Raw genomic sequence first — 19,632 nt, 5'->3', positions numbered from 1 at the left:
GCTGAGAAGCGAACAACTCAAATGCCAAGTTGGATTATCGTCGCATAGCTATTGTCTGTTGTTTCGGCCGGAGATGCGAGGAAGAAATTATTTCAGGAACAAAGACCACTGCAGCGCCACCTGTTGAAGAACAGAACAAACGGGCAATTTAAAAACGAACTGGGGGCGGGCCAGCTGGGTTCGTTCAGCCGCGCGAGGCAAGCCAGGATCCCCGCTGGCCTGCGGCTTGCTTACTCGCGGTTCTCCTCGGCTTCATCCGCTAAGGCCTAGTGTCGCTCTGCGACATTGTGTTCATTATTAAGGAGAGCAGCAGTCAGCCTGATGTCGTTCTTCAATTGTCCGTCCTGAGTTGAAGCCTTGGTCCTGCATATAGAGTTGATCGCTAAGTTATGCTTGACGTCCCGTGCCGCTACACCATACTCCTTTTGGTCAAACAATGTACAAAGAAAGAAACTGTCAGCAACAGGGGGAAATATCACAGCATCAACTGACTGTCAAATCGATCATTGTCATTCGGAATGCGGGTTCCATGTTTCAAAGACCCCCTATTATATCCGGAGCCGTCTAATAAATACAGATGCAGCTCCCCCACCTATATCTGCCCCATGTAAAGTCTATTAATATGATTCGTACCCCGTCTAATTCCCAGCCTTCTAAATATAATTCTTCTTTTTGTCATGACACGTCATCCCAGCTACACCATTTCATCCTCATGGCGAGTGGTTGTGGTATCGCGTCGAGGCCGCGAAAACAGCCGCGCCCGGTGCGACTCTGTTGAAGATCTGTGAACCGCCGCCGACGTCGTCGACGCGCGAGGCTCCGACTCGGCCCCCTCTGAAGCCTTCTCCGCCCTCTCCTTCTCGCGGATGGACACCATCCTGCGCGCGAGCGCCTGGTCGCGACGGCTCTCAAACACGTCGCCGAAGCTCGTCAGGGCAGCCTCCTCCTCCATGATCGTCATCTCGCGGGGGGCATTGTGCGTTCGCAGGACAGATCCTCGTCGCAGCGGCACAGATGACGGTTTCGAGTGGCCGTCACCTCCACTGTGATGCTCACCGTCCTGATCATGAGCATACGCGGGCGGCGCAGGCATACTGGACCAGTACATGGGGGTGTCGCGGCTGCCGCCGGGCTCGATGCGCATGGGGGCCTGGATGCCAACCTCGAGCATCTGAGCCATGAGCTCCGTGACAAACCTGTTGTGACGGTTGAGGCGCAGCAGTTCGTTCTGGAAGTTGGTTTTGTGGAAGAAGATGATGTTCATCGTGCATGAGCGCAGCTGATCGATGGAGACCATTTCTGAAATGATGGTAGACTGGTAATCGCGCTTGTTCTCGAGGCAAAAGTTGCGCATGCGGTCTTTGAGCTCGTCAATCTTCTCAACAGGGGTGCCAAAACGCATAACCAGAGGGACAGGGTCGGCAAGGCCGTTGGACCGTCTCTGGTTGAGAATGAAGAGATTGTTGAGCACGGAGTTGGGGGCCTGCACAATATGGCCCTGCATCTTCTTGAACTCGGTGTACAGGAGCGAAATCTCGGTGACATAGTAGTCATCGCCAGTCATCTTGTCGCCAGTGGAGCCGTAGATGGTGACACGATCACCCACGTCAAAAGGGTGCTTGACAAAGACGAAGATGATGGACTGGAGGAACTCTTGCGCCGTGGCCTGGAGCACCCATGCAAGGCCGAGAACGGAGGTACTAGCGGAGGCAAGGCCTGCAGCGGCGGATCCGGAGAGGATGGAGATGAAGACAATGATGGATATGATGACGATGATGAACAGAAAAACCTTATCGAGCTTCTGGATAACAGAGTCAAGATCCTTCAGCGACGCAGCAATGGCCTTTTTCTCAAGATGAATCTCGTTACACACCGTCTCAAACTCTTGGACGGAGATATCGCCGTTGAGGTCCTTGTCAAAGACCATGAAGGCGGCATCGGCCTCCTCGTCGGTGGTGAAGACCTCTCGAATATCCTCCATGTGAACCGTGTCGCGGTCCGGGCGGACCAGGCTGCGGTAGATGAGGCGCGCCAGCGTGAAAGCCGAGGCGGTGCTGCGCAGCAGCTCCGTGACGACCTTGCGCGGCTGGTTCTCGCTGACCTTGCGCCCGATCAGGTCGTTGCCGACCTTGCCGGCGACGTAGCCCACCTTGCCGAGGACGTTTCGCGCGTTGTTGTGGAGGATGCGCATGGGCGTCTGCGTGCCGCTGACGCGCGAGTTCTCGCCCTTGAGGAAGCTTTCGGTGTCCTCGAGCTTGGTCTTGGCATGCTCGAAGAGCTGCACGAGCTGTCGGATGTCGCCCTTGTTGTTCTCGATGCGGGTGGCGTAGGTGCGCTGGTGGAACGAGGTGGCGATCCACTGGATGATGATCTTCTCGATGAAGTTGAGGGTGAAGAGGACGAAGAGCGCGATGATGACCTTGTAGACGATGTCGATCCAGTTTTGCGAGTCGGCCTTTTCATCGCCGCCGATGGGCGCGACGCGCTTCTGGGCCGTGGTGGGCTTGAAGGAGACGAGGATGGCGAGGAACCAGAGAAACATGGCGGCGTGCAGCTCGAGCTGGGACCCGACGTCCTTCCACTTTTTCGGGTTGGTCGATCCTCCAATCTTGCATGCGGTCTGCATCATGGGGGGCAGCAGGTTGGTGAGCATGCGAGACACCCAGAGGGAGCACCAGACAATCTCGAGCCAGATTCCAAACCACATCAAATTGACACCCCCGTTACCACCAACGGCATGGCGCCTATTGTCTACAGCAAATGCGCCAAGGAGCACGGGCAGCAGCAGCAGGAGGGCCACGGGCAACATGTACGCGATGTAGCGGATGAAGCGAGGAAACTTTTTCAAAAAGCTCCAGAGCTTGTATAGGGCGGCATCTTCGTTCTTCTTCCTCTCCAGTCCATAGGGCGAGTCGATCTGGTTAAAGGCATCCTCGGGGACTGGGTTGTGGGTGCGGTTGCGGGATCGCGACCGTTGCAGTTCGAGGTCGTGTTCTTGATTGGAGATGAGTTGCTCAGCGCGGAGAAGTTCAAGGTCGTCATTTAGCTGGGTCATGTCGGCATGACGACCGGGGTCGATGCCTCGCTTTTCGGGGTGATGGTCGCCCGGGCCGAGGGTGTCATTGGAATTTTGGTTGGAGTAGTGGTTGTGATAGTCCTCGACCGAGTTGTATCGGTCCGTGGGAGGACGTACGGGAGCCGGTGCAGCCATGGCGTGCGCCTATGCAAGTGTGTTTTGGTGTACCTGGTGAAAGCAATTGGTAAAGAATGTTTCTCTTGTTGAGCCAACACGTTGTGGCTACTGGGGACTGGTCATCAGAGGCTCGGGGACGACGATGTCGAGGAATATGTTGGCGTAACGGGGAATAATGTGACTAAAGTGATAACTGAAAAACCAAAAAATCGGAAGGAAGAGAGTAAAGGAAATAAACGAATGCAGACGTCCCCTCTTTCAACATGCCAGAGGTCAATCCAGGCGAGATCCAATGTCGTCGTTTGAAAGAAACGTCTTGGCCGCCTTGGTGGAGCTTGGTGACGAAATGCGTCGGACAAACGGTTTGGCGGGCAAAACAAGGTTGGACAGCGCGAATTCAGCGGGGGAAAGTATACGTGTTACGAAGAAAGCGTAAGACTATTGGGGGAATAGTAGAATTAGTATGGGAAAGATTTGGCTGTATGAAATTGAAGAGGAGAGAAAGAAGCGAGAGAGAATTTGAGGATTACGAAGCTCGCTCGAGGTAGGAGACGGACGTGCTCTACTTAGTCAAACAAGAAAAAAAGAGAGGGCAACTGGCAGTAGCCGGAATAGCCACTTCTGGAATGCCAAGCGCACTGAGCGTGGTTTTTTCTCCTCCAGTGCTATTCCTGGCGACACTGGCGTAGCCTCGCGGGCCCGCTGAACGGAAAGAAAAACCTGTTCGACGACGTTCGATTGATTGTCTGGGCCAATCTTGGCGCCGAACCAGAGTGTCAGAAGCAAGGAGAATTTGTGGTTCAGCGTTGCAGCACAATCCAACATGACTGGTTTGTCGCACCCTATCGCGGCTTTTGGTGGAGTTGGCCCCGATTAGCGATCCAGTTTTCCCAAGCCTCAGCAGGCAGGGAGATATGGACTGGACAAGGTCTAGTTAATTCGTAGCTGATGCAGTGATACTTCACATGCAAAGTGGCCTTGTCAAAGAGTTGGCAAGCCTGAAGGCCTTCTGCAACTTGCTGATCGCCCCGAGGTTTTGGAAGACATGCATACGTTTATTGTCCGAGTGGCTTGACAAAGGCCCTTCGTCTGCAACTCTTCCCGTCTTGGCCGTCGTCATTCAGTTCGCCATAAGGTCCGTTGTGGCTTCAAAATACAGTGGAACTGTGGGAACAACACCAGTAGCACTCTCGAACTCTCGAAACGCTTTTTGCTCACATGAATTACGACACTGCAACTTGCCGATCCGCTCCGCTCAAGACCCGACGCCGAATCCAGGCCTGACCACACACTGCTTTCTCAAGTCTCGTTCCTACGCAGTCCTTTTTTTTTTTCCACAAAAAGTAGAAGAAAACTCATCTCTTCTTTGTAACATTCCTAAATGACGGGGCCGCTCCACTCCATCAAACATCGAGATCATCGTCGATGGGGCGCGGCTCAGAGGGGCTCTTTCCCAGCTTCATGCCGACACTTCGGTTCATGGCAACTGCCTCCCAGTCGACTTAATCTTCTTACTAAACAACACACGTTGGTACATTTACTAACTCTAGATTGCGTCTATTTATACATCCGCTTCTAGTGCCTCGCACATCAACCTCTATTTACTTCCATCCCCGCCTAAGCCAGCTTGATGCTCCAGTCGCTGCCAATCTTGGCCCCGACACGGCCCACCACGGCGTACGCGGCCTGGTTCTTGGTCGCCGCGCGGTAGCTCACCTGTGCCGTCCAAGTCTTGCCCTCCGACTCAATCTCGACCTCCTTCTTGTTCCACGCCTCCGTCGCGCCCACAATCACAACCTTGTCGACGTGCACCTGGCTCTGCGCCTTCAACCAAGCGCCCGCCTTCACCGACTTGGCGCTTCGGCCCTCGGCATCCACAGAGCTCATGCCATCCTTGTTGAGACTAAACTTGCGGTAGATGTACTGGCCCTTTTCGTGCTCAAACGTGTCGCCGTCGTCGGCATACAGCTCGCCTTCAGCAGCTCCATCCTTGGACACAGCAACAACAAGCGTGTAGTCGTCGTACTTCATCGCGACGGCAGAGCGGCGAGGAATATCGCGACGTGCAAATACATGACCACCGCGCATAAGCATCGGAATCTGATCAATAGCAGCTGCGAACGTGACCCGCTTGCCCTTTTGTGTGTTGACGACCTCGTAGGTGGTGTAGTCGTAGTAGACCTCATCATCCGGGATCCAAATATCAGTCGAGAACTTGTTCTCTTCAACGATGGGCTTGACGAGGATACCCGTCGACCCAACAAAGAGCTGGTCGTCAATAGCGAAACCGCCCTCTTCTGAAGGATGAGTCCAGTACATCGGGCGAACAATGGGGCTGCCGTCACGATTAGCCTGGAAGAAAGCCGTGTACCAAGAGGGGAGAAGAGCGTAGCGCAGTCTCAGGGCCTGAGTCAGAATGCCGGTGTACGGCTCCCCGAGCAGGTATGGTTCACGACGACGAGAGTCAATGTGGGCGTGCCCGCGGTAGAAGGGGTAGAAGGCACCAGCCTGGTACCAGCGAGCCATCAGGTCCTTGGAGGGGTTGCCGAAGAAACCGCCCACATCAGCGCCGGCGAAGGGGAACCCAGAGATGCCCTGGTTCAAGACCATGGGAATTGATGCAGCAAGGTGCTCCCACGTAGCCTGGTTATCACCAGTCCACATAGCTCCAAGACGCTGCGAGCCAGAATAAAATGAACGGGTGAGCACGAAAGGTCTGCGCAGCTCACCCTTCTTGCGCGTCTTCAGAGCCTCGAACGTGGCGTTATGGAAGGTAAGACCATTGATGTTGTGAACATCACGGTGCTCCCATTGGCCGAAATGGATATTGTCCTTGGGCATGGTCGTTTCAGGGCCGTTAAAGACGGACGGTTCGTTCATATCGTTCCAGATAAAAGTGTTCTCCGCGGTGCCGGGGAAATTGTCATACTTGTACAAAGACTTCCACCACTCAAGAGCCTTAGGATTGAAGCAGTCGATCCAGTTGGACGATCCAGGCCAGCACCATCCCTCGTAGGGTTTGCCCTCCTTGTCATAGACAGCCAAATCCTTGGAGCTGAGTTGATCGTAGACTGGGTAGCCTTCTAGCTTCTTGATGTGCGGATCGATAATGATGACAAGCTGTCTAGAGTGGTCCTCGAGCTGCTTGCCCATGCCAGTTGGGTCGGTGAACGAATGAGGGTCCCAAGTAAAGTACTTTCGGTCATCAAGGTACTCAATGTCCAGCCAGATGACGTCGTAGGGAATCTTGAACTTGTCCATCTTGCGATCAACGTCCTTGACGTCGTCATCAGAGATGTAATTCCATCGACACTGGTGGTATCCAATGGCGAACTCCTGGGGAATAGCGGAATAGCCGGTCAGCTCGCCGTAGGTTCGGGTGAGATCCTGGGGGGTCGGACCAAGGAACACGAAGACGTCGAGCAGGCCACTTTCGGAGATCCAATGTGTCTCAGTGTTGGTCTTGCCAGCCTTTCCAAGGGTCAGGGGATTGCTTGCAGCCTTGGACTTGACAATGTCAACCCAGGTCTCAGCAGCATTCAACCAAAAGACGCCGACTGTGGAATCCTTCTTGTGGGCTTGCATAAACGGGATAGATCCGTAAAGCGTCATGGGGCTATCCAGAATGTACTCGAAGACGTCAGAGTTGTACATTCGGTAGGGTTCGTTGTGGTTGCCGTTTCCGCCGCGGGTCTGCTTCAGCGAGAGAGAACCAGTGTGCTCAGGAATGCCGAAGACGTGCTCATATCCAAGGAACGAAATATCGAGGGCCACACTTTCGGGGCCACGGGGCTTGGAGTCGGTATTGCCTCCAAAGCTTTCGTCCCACCAGGTCGACTCGTCCTCCCCGTCAGTGTCCGCCTGGCCCTCTTCTTTTTCGATCTTGGGACGCCAGTGCTCCATGTTGAGAAATCCACGGTCATTGAATCGGATGTGCGATGCGCCGTCGCGTCGAAAATCAATTTCAAGGGGCGAGTACTTGATGGCAGCCTCCAGGTTGCCCTCCTTGCCGTACTGGACGTTCGTCTGGGTGTCGTCCTGATGAGACACCTTGGCATCCTTGTCGAGGGCCAGTCCGCCGACAAGAACCCACTTTTCGGCTTCGTTGTATCTCTCCTTTCGAACTTTGCTGTCGTGGCGTAGCTCAATGTCCTGCTTCTGTCGTCGTTCCTCGTCGACCGTCACGCGAGCGTTTCCAGACTTGAGAAATGAGACGGTGATTGGTAGGTTGACGGTGTCGCCCTTGGCGTTGATGCTCTTTTGGATGACGGCATGTAGCTGGCCGTCTTTGAATGATACGGATGCAGGTTGAATTTGGTATGGTGATTGCCATCGTGTGCTTTCGGCGGTGGCTTTGTCGGCATATGCTCGATTACGCTTGCAGAAGCCCGATTGGTCGCATTTCTTGAAGTCGTGTTCCTTGACAGACACTGGAGCATGTTAGTACGCATATGGGCGCTTCAACGATGTGGAATTGGCTTGCCTCCGGGCATCACAAGGCACATGAAAATGCCCAATGCGATGAGCAGTGTTGTCCATGGCGAACGCAGCCCCATTGTGACGAGCTCGCGTCAGCGGGTTGTGGGCTACAAAAGAAAAAAATAAATAGACAAGGTGGACTAGTTCCTAGGCATCTGCAGATACAGTACGTCACAAATCTGCAGTCCTGCCAGCCTGGATTAGATAGATGGCGACAAGGTGATGTTGATTGCAGACAGACAAGACCCCTCGGTCTGTGACAAGCTGTCCCTCCAGGGGAGCTCCCTAAATGAGACTAGCGCCTTCGAGTCTGCGACAGGTTTGTGCCTGGTTGAAGATGTGGGCGAAAAAATGCGTTCTTCTGTTTAGAATAAAATCTCAATGTAAAGTGGCATGCGTCCAAGTTCATTTGAATGCCTTCAAAGTCTTAAAAATCTTTCAATTGATTCTACGAAGCAGAAATCGGGTCTCTTTTGCAGCTGGCCTCAATGACGCGTTTCAACAACCCTCCGCCCCCTTGGTATGCCAATTAGGTACATTGTCTACCAGTAACTAGAGTTCTCAACAGACTTTGCTCTCAAGCCACTGCACCAAGCAATCATCTTCTCAGCCAGGAAAATGAAAACGGGCGCAACAGGCTCAACCAAAAAGTTTGTTGCAATCGCCATGGCCAGAGTTAGCGCAACCCAGTTACCATTGTCTTGGCACATTCTCGTCAATGGTGACAGGCAAGGACACCAGAAAAATACCCCAAATATTGAACGCGACCATATTGGTGGAAAGCCTGCTTGCGGCGACCACTGTCTGATAACCCTTGCAGAGGAAAATACTTTGCTTCAGGACCAGAACGGCACTGTACGCCGCGACCGTGTTGAAGGTGAACGGCTGCGACCAGAATGAGAAGCAGACGTACGCAAACACCACAACGTCGAAAATGACCAACACGAGTTTGGGTAGCCGTGGCTCCATGGGATCTTTGACTGCCCTTTCCGACGCTGATTCATCTGGAGTAGCCTCGCAGACCAGAGGTGGTCTTGATAGACATTCACGATGCCCTCCATATCATCTTTTAGGAGGCTGATAAGCTGCTCGGCTCCGCGTCCAACTCTGAAGCAGCGTGTGAATCGGATGTATCTCTCCACCGGCACCTTAATCGGCACCACTTGCCACGATTGTGGGCCAGCGCTGGGTTCCGATTGCTGCTCGACGTACGCCTCGAGCGAGACAAGCTCGCGATCGACAGCCTTGTCAACTGCAGCCCAGTATGCTTCTCCGTTCCGACCGCTCCGTCGCAGGCGGCGCATCTGATGCCGCGTCAGGAGTCGCGCAATGTAGTTAAGGATCGTGGGGGAGAACTGAACGCCCATTTGCCAAGCAATGGTCAGAACCAGGGCTCTTTGTGAGCAACCTTGACAGCAGGAAAGATGGCGTCCAATGCATACGAAGTGCTCCCCACCAAGCCACCTAGGAGTCTTTCGAGACTCCAGCTGAAGAGCAATCATAGAATATGGTATGGGAATGTCCAGAGAAAAAGCAGCTGGAACAGCGTCATGATTCTGTTAATCGAGCGCTGATTGTAAGATCACTCGTCGAGGAATCCAGCTGCGACGTTTGGATAGACTGCGCAAAAGACGAGAAACAGGAAGAAGACGTTGACTCCGACTCTTTCAGTGCGACTCACACCGGCCGCAAAGCCGCGTCTCCAGATACTCAAAATCTTGCTGATGGCGGACTTGTATCGGAGAAAGGCCCCCAGCCCCTGGGGCGGATGGTAGTCCTCTTCACTGAGGAATTGCAGTTTATTTTCCATGTTTTGAGCATTGGACGCGGCCAACATATGGCGAATGCTTTCTGGGACGTGCGGCCAAGCTTCCTCTGGTTCCCGCTCCCACAACTGCTTCTGGCGAGCTTCCTTGTCGCACATTGTTTCTTGCGTATCAATTCTTGGTGAAAGCCGCTGCGGTATCAGCTGGCGTACGTGCTCTTCCTCGACAGGCAGCTGATCCAACGCAACATCCGGGAATGCACTGTGCAGAACCGCACGGGTACAGGCCTCGTTGACTCCAATTTTCCAAATAGACGCATAGGCATCATCTTGGGCAGATTTCTGTTCCGGTATGGAACTGACCATTTCCAAGTGAGGATCGCGGCTTGAGAAATACCGCTTCCAGCCCGCCTGATGAGCCGGCCTGCGGAGAAGGACTTTTCTGAAGCAGAAGTGTCCATGGTTAAGTTTTCATTTTAGTTGTGAGTCTGAATGGGCCAAATTTTGGATTGCAAAAATTCAGTCGCGGGAGGTCCCATACTTGCATCGCGGTGGCAGGAACGAATGGGCCGGTCTCGGAGCCGTATGAGACTGAGCACTATCACGTCTGTGATGAACGAGATGAATCTTCAAGGCAAACCTTGTTCAATCATTCATGCATGCAATCATCATGCACCTGGGCTCACAAGTCAGACGTGCTTCAGTTCACACTGGAGTTTGGAGCAACTGGTGTGACAAAGAAAGCCAGGAGCTCTGCGCAGTAGTTACTCCATGCCTACTGCACTATCAAGGTGGATCTGCATTTTTTATTGTTTTTTTACATTTCTCTTCTTTGACCTGTGCATTGAAGTCGTCACTAGAAGCCTTGGTCGGTTCATCCTGTCACCCGTTCGCGCATCTCAGAACTTGCTCGCACACTTGCTTGGTCAGCGTAGGACGCGGCAATACTCGCCTGCAGTTGCTGGTCTTTCAGGAAAGACGAGATTGCTCCCGTTTCGAATCAGCGCAAGCAGAGTGCTGTAGCCAAGCTTTCTGCAAGAATCAGTACTTGGTACGGCCGCGTCCTGGCGCAGCAAACAGGCTTCGGTGTTTTCGCCACGTCACCGCCTGCAGTACAACTCGAGCGCTCAAATACGCAGTGGCAGTCAGTTCAGTTGTCTCTTTGTATAGTTCGTACGAATTACACGTACTCCGTCAACGCGAATCCCACTGCGAGAACAGGAGGCGCCATGCATGTCTTGGCACTGGCATCGGCCGTACAGCACCCGAGACATGCGCCGCCAAGCTACCAGGACCGTAATTATGCATGTTTATTGCAAGCGCAACTTTGTTTAAACTACATCCATAGCGTATGGAGTAATTGCGTGATCACCAGGGGAACACAAACTTCGTTGTCTACGAGCATAGTGCAGCCTTATACCCTATCACCAAACGCCACCATAGGAGCTGATCCTACTTGGATCTGTACCAGATGCAACGGACAGAAGAAAGCGGGGTGGATTTTTGTAGATATTGATCTTCAATCTTATTCTCATGAGATCTGACAAGTAGACTGCACAACTAGTCCAGTCGACTGCGCACTTGGCTACATCTCGCCGGCCATGTACGGCATCTCGTACGGATTCTCGGCCAGCGACGTAAGACGCGCAATGTGGCGTATCTGCCCATCCTCCCAGTCATCAAGTGCAGTCTTCGCCGCATTTCCATGGGCCCTTTCTATCCAGCTATGCGCGTTCCAACAAATGGCGTCCGTCGCATGTCGACGAGTTTCGGAGTAGAGGAGATCACCACCCAGCACGTCGCACAAGGACGGAAGAACAGTCTCAATTTCGTAACTACTCTGAACATCTCTCAGTCGTGCCACTATCTTTCGTATACATCCGAAATCACATCTTGGCAGGGTCCCGGCATCACAGAGCAGCCGGCCACTGAAACTGGGCCTGCTGCACACAACCGCCACCACCGACATCGCCACCTCGAAAGGCCATCATTACCTCCTCCACCGTAGCGCCGTCCAGGCCGAGCCGACCTGAGCGTGTTGCCCGTCTTCCTGTAGTCCTTTCCCGTGAGGATCGACGCCAAGACGGTCATCGTGTCGATGGACGTGGTTGTCACGCCCGCGCGCCGCCCCAGCTCCGAGCAGAGCACCAGCCAGCAGGGCACGTCCTGGTAGAGGAAGCGCCTCTGCGCGTCCTTTGTCGCGTTGTGCGCCGCCGTCGCGCCCACGAACTCGCAAAAGGTCGCCGCGCTGGTGCCGTAGTTGCGATTGTACGTGTCCACCACCGAGGCGACGCGCACGCCGGGGCCCATGCCCTGCCGGTAAAAGTAAAAGTCGCCGCCGGTGGCCTCCATCCAGCCGAGGCTCATCAGCGCGGTCGGCACGTGCACGACGCCGTTGACGCCGGACAGGAAGGTCTCGAGTACGCTGGGGCACCACCCGATGGGCATCCGAAAGAGGGAGGCGTTCTTGGTGAGGTCGTCGGGGGCCATGTCGCGCGCGAGGACGCTGAGGGCGAGCCGCTTCTTGACGCCGCGGACGCTGACGCTGCCGTCGGCGCTGACGCGAGAGCTGTACGGCGAGGTGGCTGTCTCGAGGAAGGCTCTCGCGTTGGTCATGACATGGGCTTTGACGGCGGCGGAGTTGCTGGTGATGAAGATGAGTATCTTGCCGCTCAGGTCGTGTCTGGAGAGTTCGTCGAGGAGGTCATTGATGCCTGTGGAGGGAATGGCGGCCAAAATGATTGACTCTATCAGCTGTGAGAGCCCGTCGCCGACTCGAACGGGACCACAACCCTTGAACTTCCCAGTGGCAGCCAGGAAGCCGATATTGTCCAGAATCTTTGGGAGTGTTCCCTGGATGGCCCGCCATGGTCCTGAGAACTACATCGTTCCCTCTCGCGGAGAGATCGAACGCGAGCGCACAGCCGACGTGGCCGGCGCCAATGATTCCGATGGTTGTTGTCATTGTGATATATGACTGCGCTTTAATAAAGTTTTGCTCAAGGGCGAGCTAAGATGGTAAGACTTGTGACAGATCAACGATGACCAAAGTTAATCACTGCTGTCACGGAGATGGCGCCTAATAGACTTGTCATTATCGATCTTGCTATCAATCACTATTATGTTTCTTGTAATCCACATGTGTTACCTCTTGTATGTTCTTCAACTGCATAGTCGGAAAAGAACGTCCCTCCACATACAGAGTCGAGCATCTCAACTCAAGCCACAGCCATCAAGATGTGATCTATCCGTACAACGTTGCCAATGTCGCTTTTTGTTCTACATTACTAATAAGCCAAGAATGCTAAACATTGTTTCATGCGCAAAACTTTACTGGCGGAAGTCCAAATGGCTGGGGGTGTCATGTAATTCATAGCGACACGCAGAGAACGCGCCAGAGCAAGAGTCTGTAGAGGTTCTGCGCCAACCACACTGCCCAACCAGGTATGAAGATGGCTTTTTCCGAGACATTTATTCTTAGTTGTCAGGCTCAAAACTTGGCGCCAAGTCGACACAAGCCGTCTGAGCGACTGTCGGAACAGCTGGCGACAAGAGCGGCCGGCAGTACTAGGATGTACCTCCTAATAAATCACATGCTTCGTCGGTGTTGTCACCTTGCCTGGCTATGATGGCAAATCAGGATGTCTCTTCATACAGAGAAAGATCCTTGTCGAAATATGGAACTTCACCACTAACGCGTCAACATTTGGGCAAGTCCCTGCAAGAGGGCAACGGCTTCGTAAAAAGGAGCACCAAACGCACCCAGGTTCAAGATTGGGACAAGAGTAAAAATTCTAACTTCCATTCAAATAAATAATAAAATAAAATTGTTCCCCAATCAAAATCTATAAATGAGTCTTTACACAATGTAATACAGTTCGGATGTACATTAATATGGCTGTGCCCGCGAGGACGCAGAGACCATTTACAAAAGAAGAGCCACACCAACAACGGCGGCAATAGAAAGCTCAAGGCGGCCAGCACCAGCAGTCACAGGAGTGCTGGGCTTGGTAGGGGAGCTGGGAACAGCGCCGGAGGGGTTGGCGCCAGGGTTGCCCGGCTTGGAGGGGCCGGTAGGAACGGCACCCGTGGGGTTGGCACCGGGGTTGCCAGGCTTGGAGGGGCCAGTAGGAACACCACCGCTGGGAGGGTTCGCAGGGCCGGTAGGAACGGCACCGGAGGGGTTAGCACCGGGGTTGCTGGGCTTGGAGCCAGGACCGGTGGGAACAGCGCCGGAAGGAGCAGAGCCAGAGGGCTTGCCCGGGTTGGGGTTGCCACCAGGGTTGCTGGGGTTGGGGTTACCGCCGGGAGCAGGGCCGGTAGGCTTGCCGCCAGGGTAGACAGTGGTGAAGGTAGAGGGAGCACCAGGGCCGACGGGAGTGGCGGTGGCCGGGCCAGTGGGAACGCCAGTGGAAGCGCTGCCGCTGGGGCAAATGACAGTGGTGACAGGAACAACGGTCTGGCTGGTGACGGTGGAAGAGGCAGGGCAGTTGGTCACCGTGGGGGCGCAGTGGGTGACGGTGATCAAAGTGGTCGTGTAGACGGTGGTCGTGATCAGGCTTTCGGAGGGAGCAGGGCCAGTTGTGGCAGGGCTGGTGGTAGAGGAACCAGTGCCGGTAGAGCCACCAGGAGTGGTAGCAGTGCCGGTGCTGGCGGTAGAGGAACCAGTGCCGGTAGAGCCGCCAGGAGTGGTAGCAGTACCAGTGCTGGTAGAGCCAGCAGGCGTGGTAGAGGAGCCAGTGCTGGTAGAGCCGCCAGGAGTGGTAGAGGAACCAGTGCCGATCGAGCTGCCGGGAGTGGAAGAGGCAGAGCTGGTCGAGCTGCCGGGAGTGGAAGAGGCAGAGCTGGTCGAGCTGCCAGGAGTGGAAGAGGCAGAGCTGGCGGGGGTGGAGGTAGAGCCAGCAGGAGTGGTGGTGGAGGTAGAGCCAGCAGGAGTGGTGGTGGTGCTGGCAGCAGGAGTAGAGGTAGTGGTGACAGCAGGAGTGGTGGTGGCGGTGGTCGTGATCACGGGCTTCTGGTTGCACTCAACCTCACCAAGGATAGCCAGGCAGATGTTGATGGGGACGTTGATCAGACCGCTGCCGCCAGGGGGCTGCTGGTCGCAGGTGACCTTACCAAGGACAGCAATGCAAGCGTTGATGGGAACAGAGATGAGGCCGCCGCCGGGGGTGGTACCAGGGTTGCCACCAGTGCTCTGGGTGCACTGGGCCTTGCCAAGAACAGCAGCGCAAACATTGACAGGGATGGAGATGAGGCCACCGCCCGGGGTGTTGCCAGAGCCGGAACCTTGGTTGCAGAGAGCGCTGCCGAGAATAGCGGCACAAACGTTGACGGGAACGTTGATGAGGGAGCCGCCGTTGCTGCCACCGCTAGGAGTCGTCTGCTGGCACTTGGCAGAGCCGAGAGCAGCAATGCACAGGTTTGTAGGGACAGAGATGACGCTGCCGCCGGTGCTGCCGGGGCCACCAGACGTCTGCTTGCACTGAGCCTCGCCGAGAACGGCAGCACAGGCGTTGATAGGGACGTTGACAAGGCTACCGGCGCCGCCAGGAGTGAACTGATCGCACTTGGCCTTGCCGACGGCAGCGGCGCAAGCATTGATGGGGACGGAGACGAGGCCGCCAGAAGGACCAGTCGTCTGCTTGCACTTGGCCTCACCAAGAACGGCAGCGCACACGTCGACGGGGACGCTGATCAGAGGCTCCTTGCCATCCTTGCCACCAGCGTCGATGACCTGCTTGCACGCAACGTCGCCGAGAGCCGCAACACAGGCATTGATGGGGATGGAGATGAGACCACCAGAGCTCTTGGAGGCCTGGTCGCAAACAGCCTTGCCCAGGATACCAACGCACGCGTTGACGGGGATGCTGATGAGGCTGTCACCGGTAGTGGAGGCCTGCTGCTTGCACTTGGCCTCGCCAACAGCGGCGACACAAGCGTCGATGGGAATAGAAACAAGACCACCGGAAGAGGTGGCCTTCTGGTCGCATTCGGCCTTGCCAATGGCAGCGGCGCAGACGTTGATGGGAACGTTGATCAGGCTACCGGCACCAGTGGTAGCCGTTTGCTTGCACTTGGTCTCACCGAGGACAGCAACACAGGCGTTGAGGGGAACTGACACAAGACCACCGCCGGAGGTCTGGGCCTTCTGGTTGCAGGCGGCTTCACCGAGAACAGCGGCGCACAGGTTGATGGGGACGCTGATCAGGCTGCCACCATTCTTGCCATCGCCGGTGGTGGCGGCCTGGTCGCACTTGGCCTTGCCAATGGCGCCGACGCAGGCATTGATAGGAACGGAAACGAGGCCGTCGCCGGTGCTGGCCTTCTGGTTGCAAGAGGCACCGCCCAAGACACCCAGGCAAAGACCAACGGGGATATCGATTAAGCCGGGTGTGGCCTGCTCCAGTGTTAGTGTCCGGTCTATAAGGGTATATACATGAAACCGGGCTGTAGACTCACGGCAGCACGTCCGAGGACGGCAGCGCCAATGACGGCGCGAGCAGCAGTGAGCTTCATTATAGATTATGTGCGAGTCGTTGAACGAATGACTGAACAGGCGAAGAGCAAACCAAGGGAGTGAAGTAACGAGTGTTGGGGCAACAAAGTAGTTGCAAAAGAAAACAAGTAAAGACAACGAAGTTGACGGCTGCACTGCTGATGAAACAGGGTCTCTGCCGAAGAGAGGGATTTGCGCTGCCTTTAATATACGGAATCTCGGGGGTGTCTCTGGCCAAGAAACACCCCCTTTCCCGGGTGCCGAGGACTGAGGACTGAGAAAACGCCACAACTGATGTAAATTACAGCCTGCAGTCGAGATATTACCGTAAGACATGGCTCGCTGTCTGTTCCTGGCAATCAGTCCGTGCGCAGAAGCAAGCAGCCCAGCCTCGCATTAGGCCTATCACCTGTCATCGGGCACGGAGTGGGCTTCGGCTCATCACACCGGTTCCTGACCCCGGCTGTGGGCACGGTCGCTGCCGGGGACTATTTTTGGTAGCACTGACCCTTTTTGCCATGACTTTTTTTCTTCTTCTGGTTGCTTCTTGGCCTGTGTTGTTGCTTTTTGTCATTCACTTTGTCTCTCCTTCAGTCGCGTTGATCTCCTTTTTGGAATCCTGGTCACCGCCGTTCCCACCCCAGCGACAGACAAGACTGACAGTCTGGAGAATTCCTTCTGGGGGTTTTTCTTTTCCTCCTATCATTGTCAGTATTCATTCAAACAACACCCGTGCGCACTCCTACCCTTGTCGATAGTCTGCCAATAGTCCAGGACGCTGCTAGTACATATGTCCGTGATCAGCGCTGTCGCTGTGGGGACGGGAGTTGAGAAGTGCACCCTCTGCGTCGCAATGCAGTGTGCAAGGTTGCGCTCGGGAGCCTCCGCGGCTTACCTGGCCCTGAAGCTGTCATCTCGCTGGCGACTGGTAATACTATAAGAGGCCTAGGCCCGTCGATTCGTATTACCCCCGTCCTCGAGGCTGCACATGCCTGAGCAGTGGTCAGAGGGCGCTAGCTATCGCGGGGGCCATCGACCTCCATCACGAGATAGAATCACGGAAGATTACCACTGGCATGTTTGCCGACCCTGATTCAATCGAGTTGCGTCAGGTGTTGGCCGAGCTAAAAAAGGGCATAAACTAATTTGGTCCTCATTTTACCTGCAGATGAGTGGCAAAAGGCTGAGCGAGCCATCTTTCAGCTCTCCATACATACATAGTTATAACTTGCCCGTGATAATCATTTGTGGCGCTGCAAGTTGCCGAAGCTCAGCGCATCATTTCTGCCTAACAATACAGGCCGTCAACGATTTGTCGTTGCATCCCCGTTATGCCTAAACCCTTGTTATAGTTAGCGTAACCCCGTTGTTGCACAACACCAGCTAAAGAGGTACATACATACATATGTACCTACTTGCAGGAGAAACAGGCATGCAGCTCGAGTCAGGCACCCATGAAGAGAGCCGGGCGCCGCACCAAGTAAACAATTAGCCAATCAGAATGGCTCAATCGTTCCAGTGCCTTGGAGCTCTCCTGAGACTTTATCAGGACCCCTTATCATTATCTTATCCTGCCTTATCTGTCCAAATAGGCTTAGTCTTTTTGTCGACCGATCCCTTCCCCTCGGTGCCCAACCTCAATGACGGGCTGCCGCTCCTGCGCACTGTGCGAGAGCTCGACACATGAATTGATTGAGCTCGATGCAGAGCATAACAGCAATACGACAAACATAATATTATCATACCCATTACATTTCCTATCTACAGTTCTTTTCAATTGGCGTTTAACCAGCTTCCACGATCTGGCGTAGTCCCGACACGATATCTTACCTGTACCTCCTCAACGCGTTGCAAAAATTCTCCGACACTGTACAGTGTACACAATGCCAGACAAACACCACCCCGCTCAGAAAACGACCAGCACCAGCACCACCAGCACCAGAGAGGTCCACGGCTTGAGCCGCCCACTCTGGCAGCCTCTCACCGTAACCCTGCCCCCACCAATTTTCCTTCTACCTTTTCTCTTGCTTGGTTTCTGCTTTCTCCTCTTTCCGATCCAAAACAAAGAGTCTGACTCTATTTCCATCATTTCGGAATCTCAAACTACTCACATTTCAACCCCTTTCCCCAAGGTATCATCCGATCCATTCGCCAAAATGTCTACCGAGCAGACGTGAGCACCACCCCGCTATTACCCCTCCATCCCACCACGGCAAGTTTTTAACACCGCAATAGCTTCATTGCTATCAAGCCCGACGGCGTCCAGGTATGTATTTAAGCCTCGTCTGTTGTGGCAATATCGCTAATCGAGGACTTAGCGTGGACTTGTCGGCCCCATCGTCTCTCGCTTCGAGAACCGCGGGTAGGTGGTTACCCCGCGATGCAAATACCAATCACTCTAACCCCGGCCAGCTTCAAGCTTGTTGCCATCAAGCTCGTCTCTCCCTCCAAGGAGCACCTCGAGACTCACTGTAAGCTTGGCGAACAACAATAACAACATGGATTCGAGGTGCTAACACGGCTGCAGATGCCGACCTCAAGGAGAAGGCTTTCTTCCCTGGTCTGATCCAGTGTATGAACGTCCGATGACCCTGGGTATACAACCCCGCTAATACAGTCCTAGACATGTCCTCTGGTCCCATCTGCGCCATGGTCTGGGAGGGCCGTGATGCCGTCAAGACCGGCCGCAGTAAGTACCAGCTGCAATTTAATGTTTGCCTCAACTAACTCTTACTGTTTACCAGCCATCCTCGGCGCCACTAACCCCCTTGCCTCTGCTCCCGGCACCATCCGTGGTGACTTCGCCATCGACGTTGGCCGCAACGTCTGCCACGGCTCCGACTCGGTCGAGAACGCCCAGAAGGAGATTGCTCTCTGGTTCAAGAAGGAGGACCTCATCAGCTGGAAGTCTTCCCAGTTCGACTGGATCTATGAGAAGGCTTAAGCTTCCCCGTGTGCCAAGCTTCGAGTAACAGAGCGGGGGATCTCCGATGCCTCTTTACCGGGTTCTACACGATAGATAAATAAAAAAAGGAAATGCCTTGAAAATAAGTACGATGAGATGGAAATACTATCTCCTTAATACAAGCTTTCGTAGGTTGATGAGAACACCTGCAAACCAAGGTGTCGCCCACACACTGCCAACGATCCTCAAGGGAAGCAGTGCTTTAGTGATTGCGTAGGCCAAAGAAACCTCCACCAAGATCTTGTACTTCGGTTCACCGGTCTGCCACTTGCCAACAGCGTCCTGCGGCTGCTCCAAGCTCTCTTGCATCGGCTTCACAGTCTCTCCGGAAACACCTTCATCGAATCCAAACCAGCCCTTACGACGGAAGTACCTCTCAAATCGCGACACGCCCGCCTCGACGTAGCTCCCGAAGTGCTCCGTCACGTACGTCAGCGGCACGTACGTGGTGTAGTGGAAAAGTGCAAACAGCGCGACCAAGGGCACAATGGCCGTCAGCTCGTGCAGGATGAGGAACGATACGACGTGTGGAACGGGCGCGTTGCGCAGGCCCTGCGTGTATTTCTGCAGTCGCCGTGGGAGCTTCGAGGTGATGCGATCGATCTTGGCCGTGTTGGGGGTCTCGGTGGATCGGCAGCGACCCGGGGCCGGCAGCCTGGCTGAGCTTCTGGGCGTCGGGCGCCGCATCAGGTTGTGTCGGTTCGAGAGGATTTGACGGCGAAGCATTGTGGTTG

The 19,632-nt window shown here is 54.6% G+C and overlaps 6 protein-coding genes across 6 annotated transcripts; 1 reads left to right on the top strand and 5 right to left on the bottom strand.

Moving 5' to 3' along the window:
- Nucleotides 1-694: 694 nt before the first annotated feature.
- Nucleotides 695-3,211, bottom strand: ISF_02055 (MS ion channel protein 1; the record flags this gene model as incomplete). The annotated part of the gene is made up of 1 exon (XM_018845662.1): nt 695-3,211. One exon carries the CDS (start codon nt 3,209-3,211, stop codon nt 695-697), a length of 2,517 nt encoding a protein of 838 aa, XP_018707385.1.
- A 1,599-nt stretch (nt 3,212-4,810) lies between these two features.
- Nucleotides 4,811-9,803, bottom strand: ISF_02054 (alpha glucosidase II; the record flags this gene model as incomplete). Its single annotated transcript, XM_018845661.1, has 3 exons — nt 4,811-7,623; nt 8,616-9,027; nt 9,354-9,803. 3 exons carry the CDS (start codon nt 9,801-9,803, stop codon nt 4,811-4,813), a joined length of 3,675 nt encoding a protein of 1,224 aa, XP_018707384.1.
- A 1,219-nt stretch (nt 9,804-11,022) lies between these two features.
- Nucleotides 11,023-12,402, bottom strand: ISF_02053 (hypothetical protein; the record flags this gene model as incomplete). The annotated part of the gene is made up of 3 exons (XM_018845660.1): nt 11,023-11,365; nt 11,432-12,120; nt 12,184-12,402. 3 exons carry the CDS (start codon nt 12,400-12,402, stop codon nt 11,023-11,025), a joined length of 1,251 nt encoding a protein of 416 aa, XP_018707383.1.
- A 960-nt stretch (nt 12,403-13,362) lies between these two features.
- On the bottom strand, nt 13,363-15,953 carry ISF_02052 (hypothetical protein; the record flags this gene model as incomplete). The annotated part of the gene is made up of 2 exons (XM_018845659.1): nt 13,363-15,834; nt 15,897-15,953. 2 exons carry the CDS (start codon nt 15,951-15,953, stop codon nt 13,363-13,365), a joined length of 2,529 nt encoding a protein of 842 aa, XP_018707382.1.
- Nucleotides 15,954-18,089: 2,136 nt separating this feature from the next.
- Nucleotides 18,090-18,877, top strand: ISF_02051 (Nucleoside diphosphate kinase; the record flags this gene model as incomplete). Its single annotated transcript, XM_018845658.1, has 7 exons — nt 18,090-18,106; nt 18,169-18,199; nt 18,252-18,295; nt 18,346-18,404; nt 18,461-18,505; nt 18,557-18,622; nt 18,678-18,877. 7 exons carry the CDS (start codon nt 18,090-18,092, stop codon nt 18,875-18,877), a joined length of 462 nt encoding a protein of 153 aa, XP_018707381.1.
- A 126-nt stretch (nt 18,878-19,003) lies between these two features.
- Nucleotides 19,004-19,624, bottom strand: ISF_02050 (putative protein family FLILHELTA; the record flags this gene model as incomplete). The annotated part of the gene is made up of 1 exon (XM_018845657.1): nt 19,004-19,624. The coding sequence occupies one exon, from the start codon at nt 19,622-19,624 to the stop codon at nt 19,004-19,006; it is 621 nt and encodes a 206-aa protein (XP_018707380.1).
- Nucleotides 19,625-19,632: the final 8 nt, after the last annotated feature.

Source organism: Cordyceps fumosorosea (genome assembly GCF_001636725.1).
Source record: "Cordyceps fumosorosea ARSEF 2679 chromosome Unknown scaffold_3, whole genome shotgun sequence".
Lineage (NCBI taxonomy): Eukaryota > Fungi > Ascomycota > Sordariomycetes > Hypocreales > Cordycipitaceae > Cordyceps > Cordyceps fumosorosea.
The sequence above is the reverse complement of the archived record's forward strand: the minus strand, read 5'-3'. Positions and strand labels throughout refer to the sequence as shown.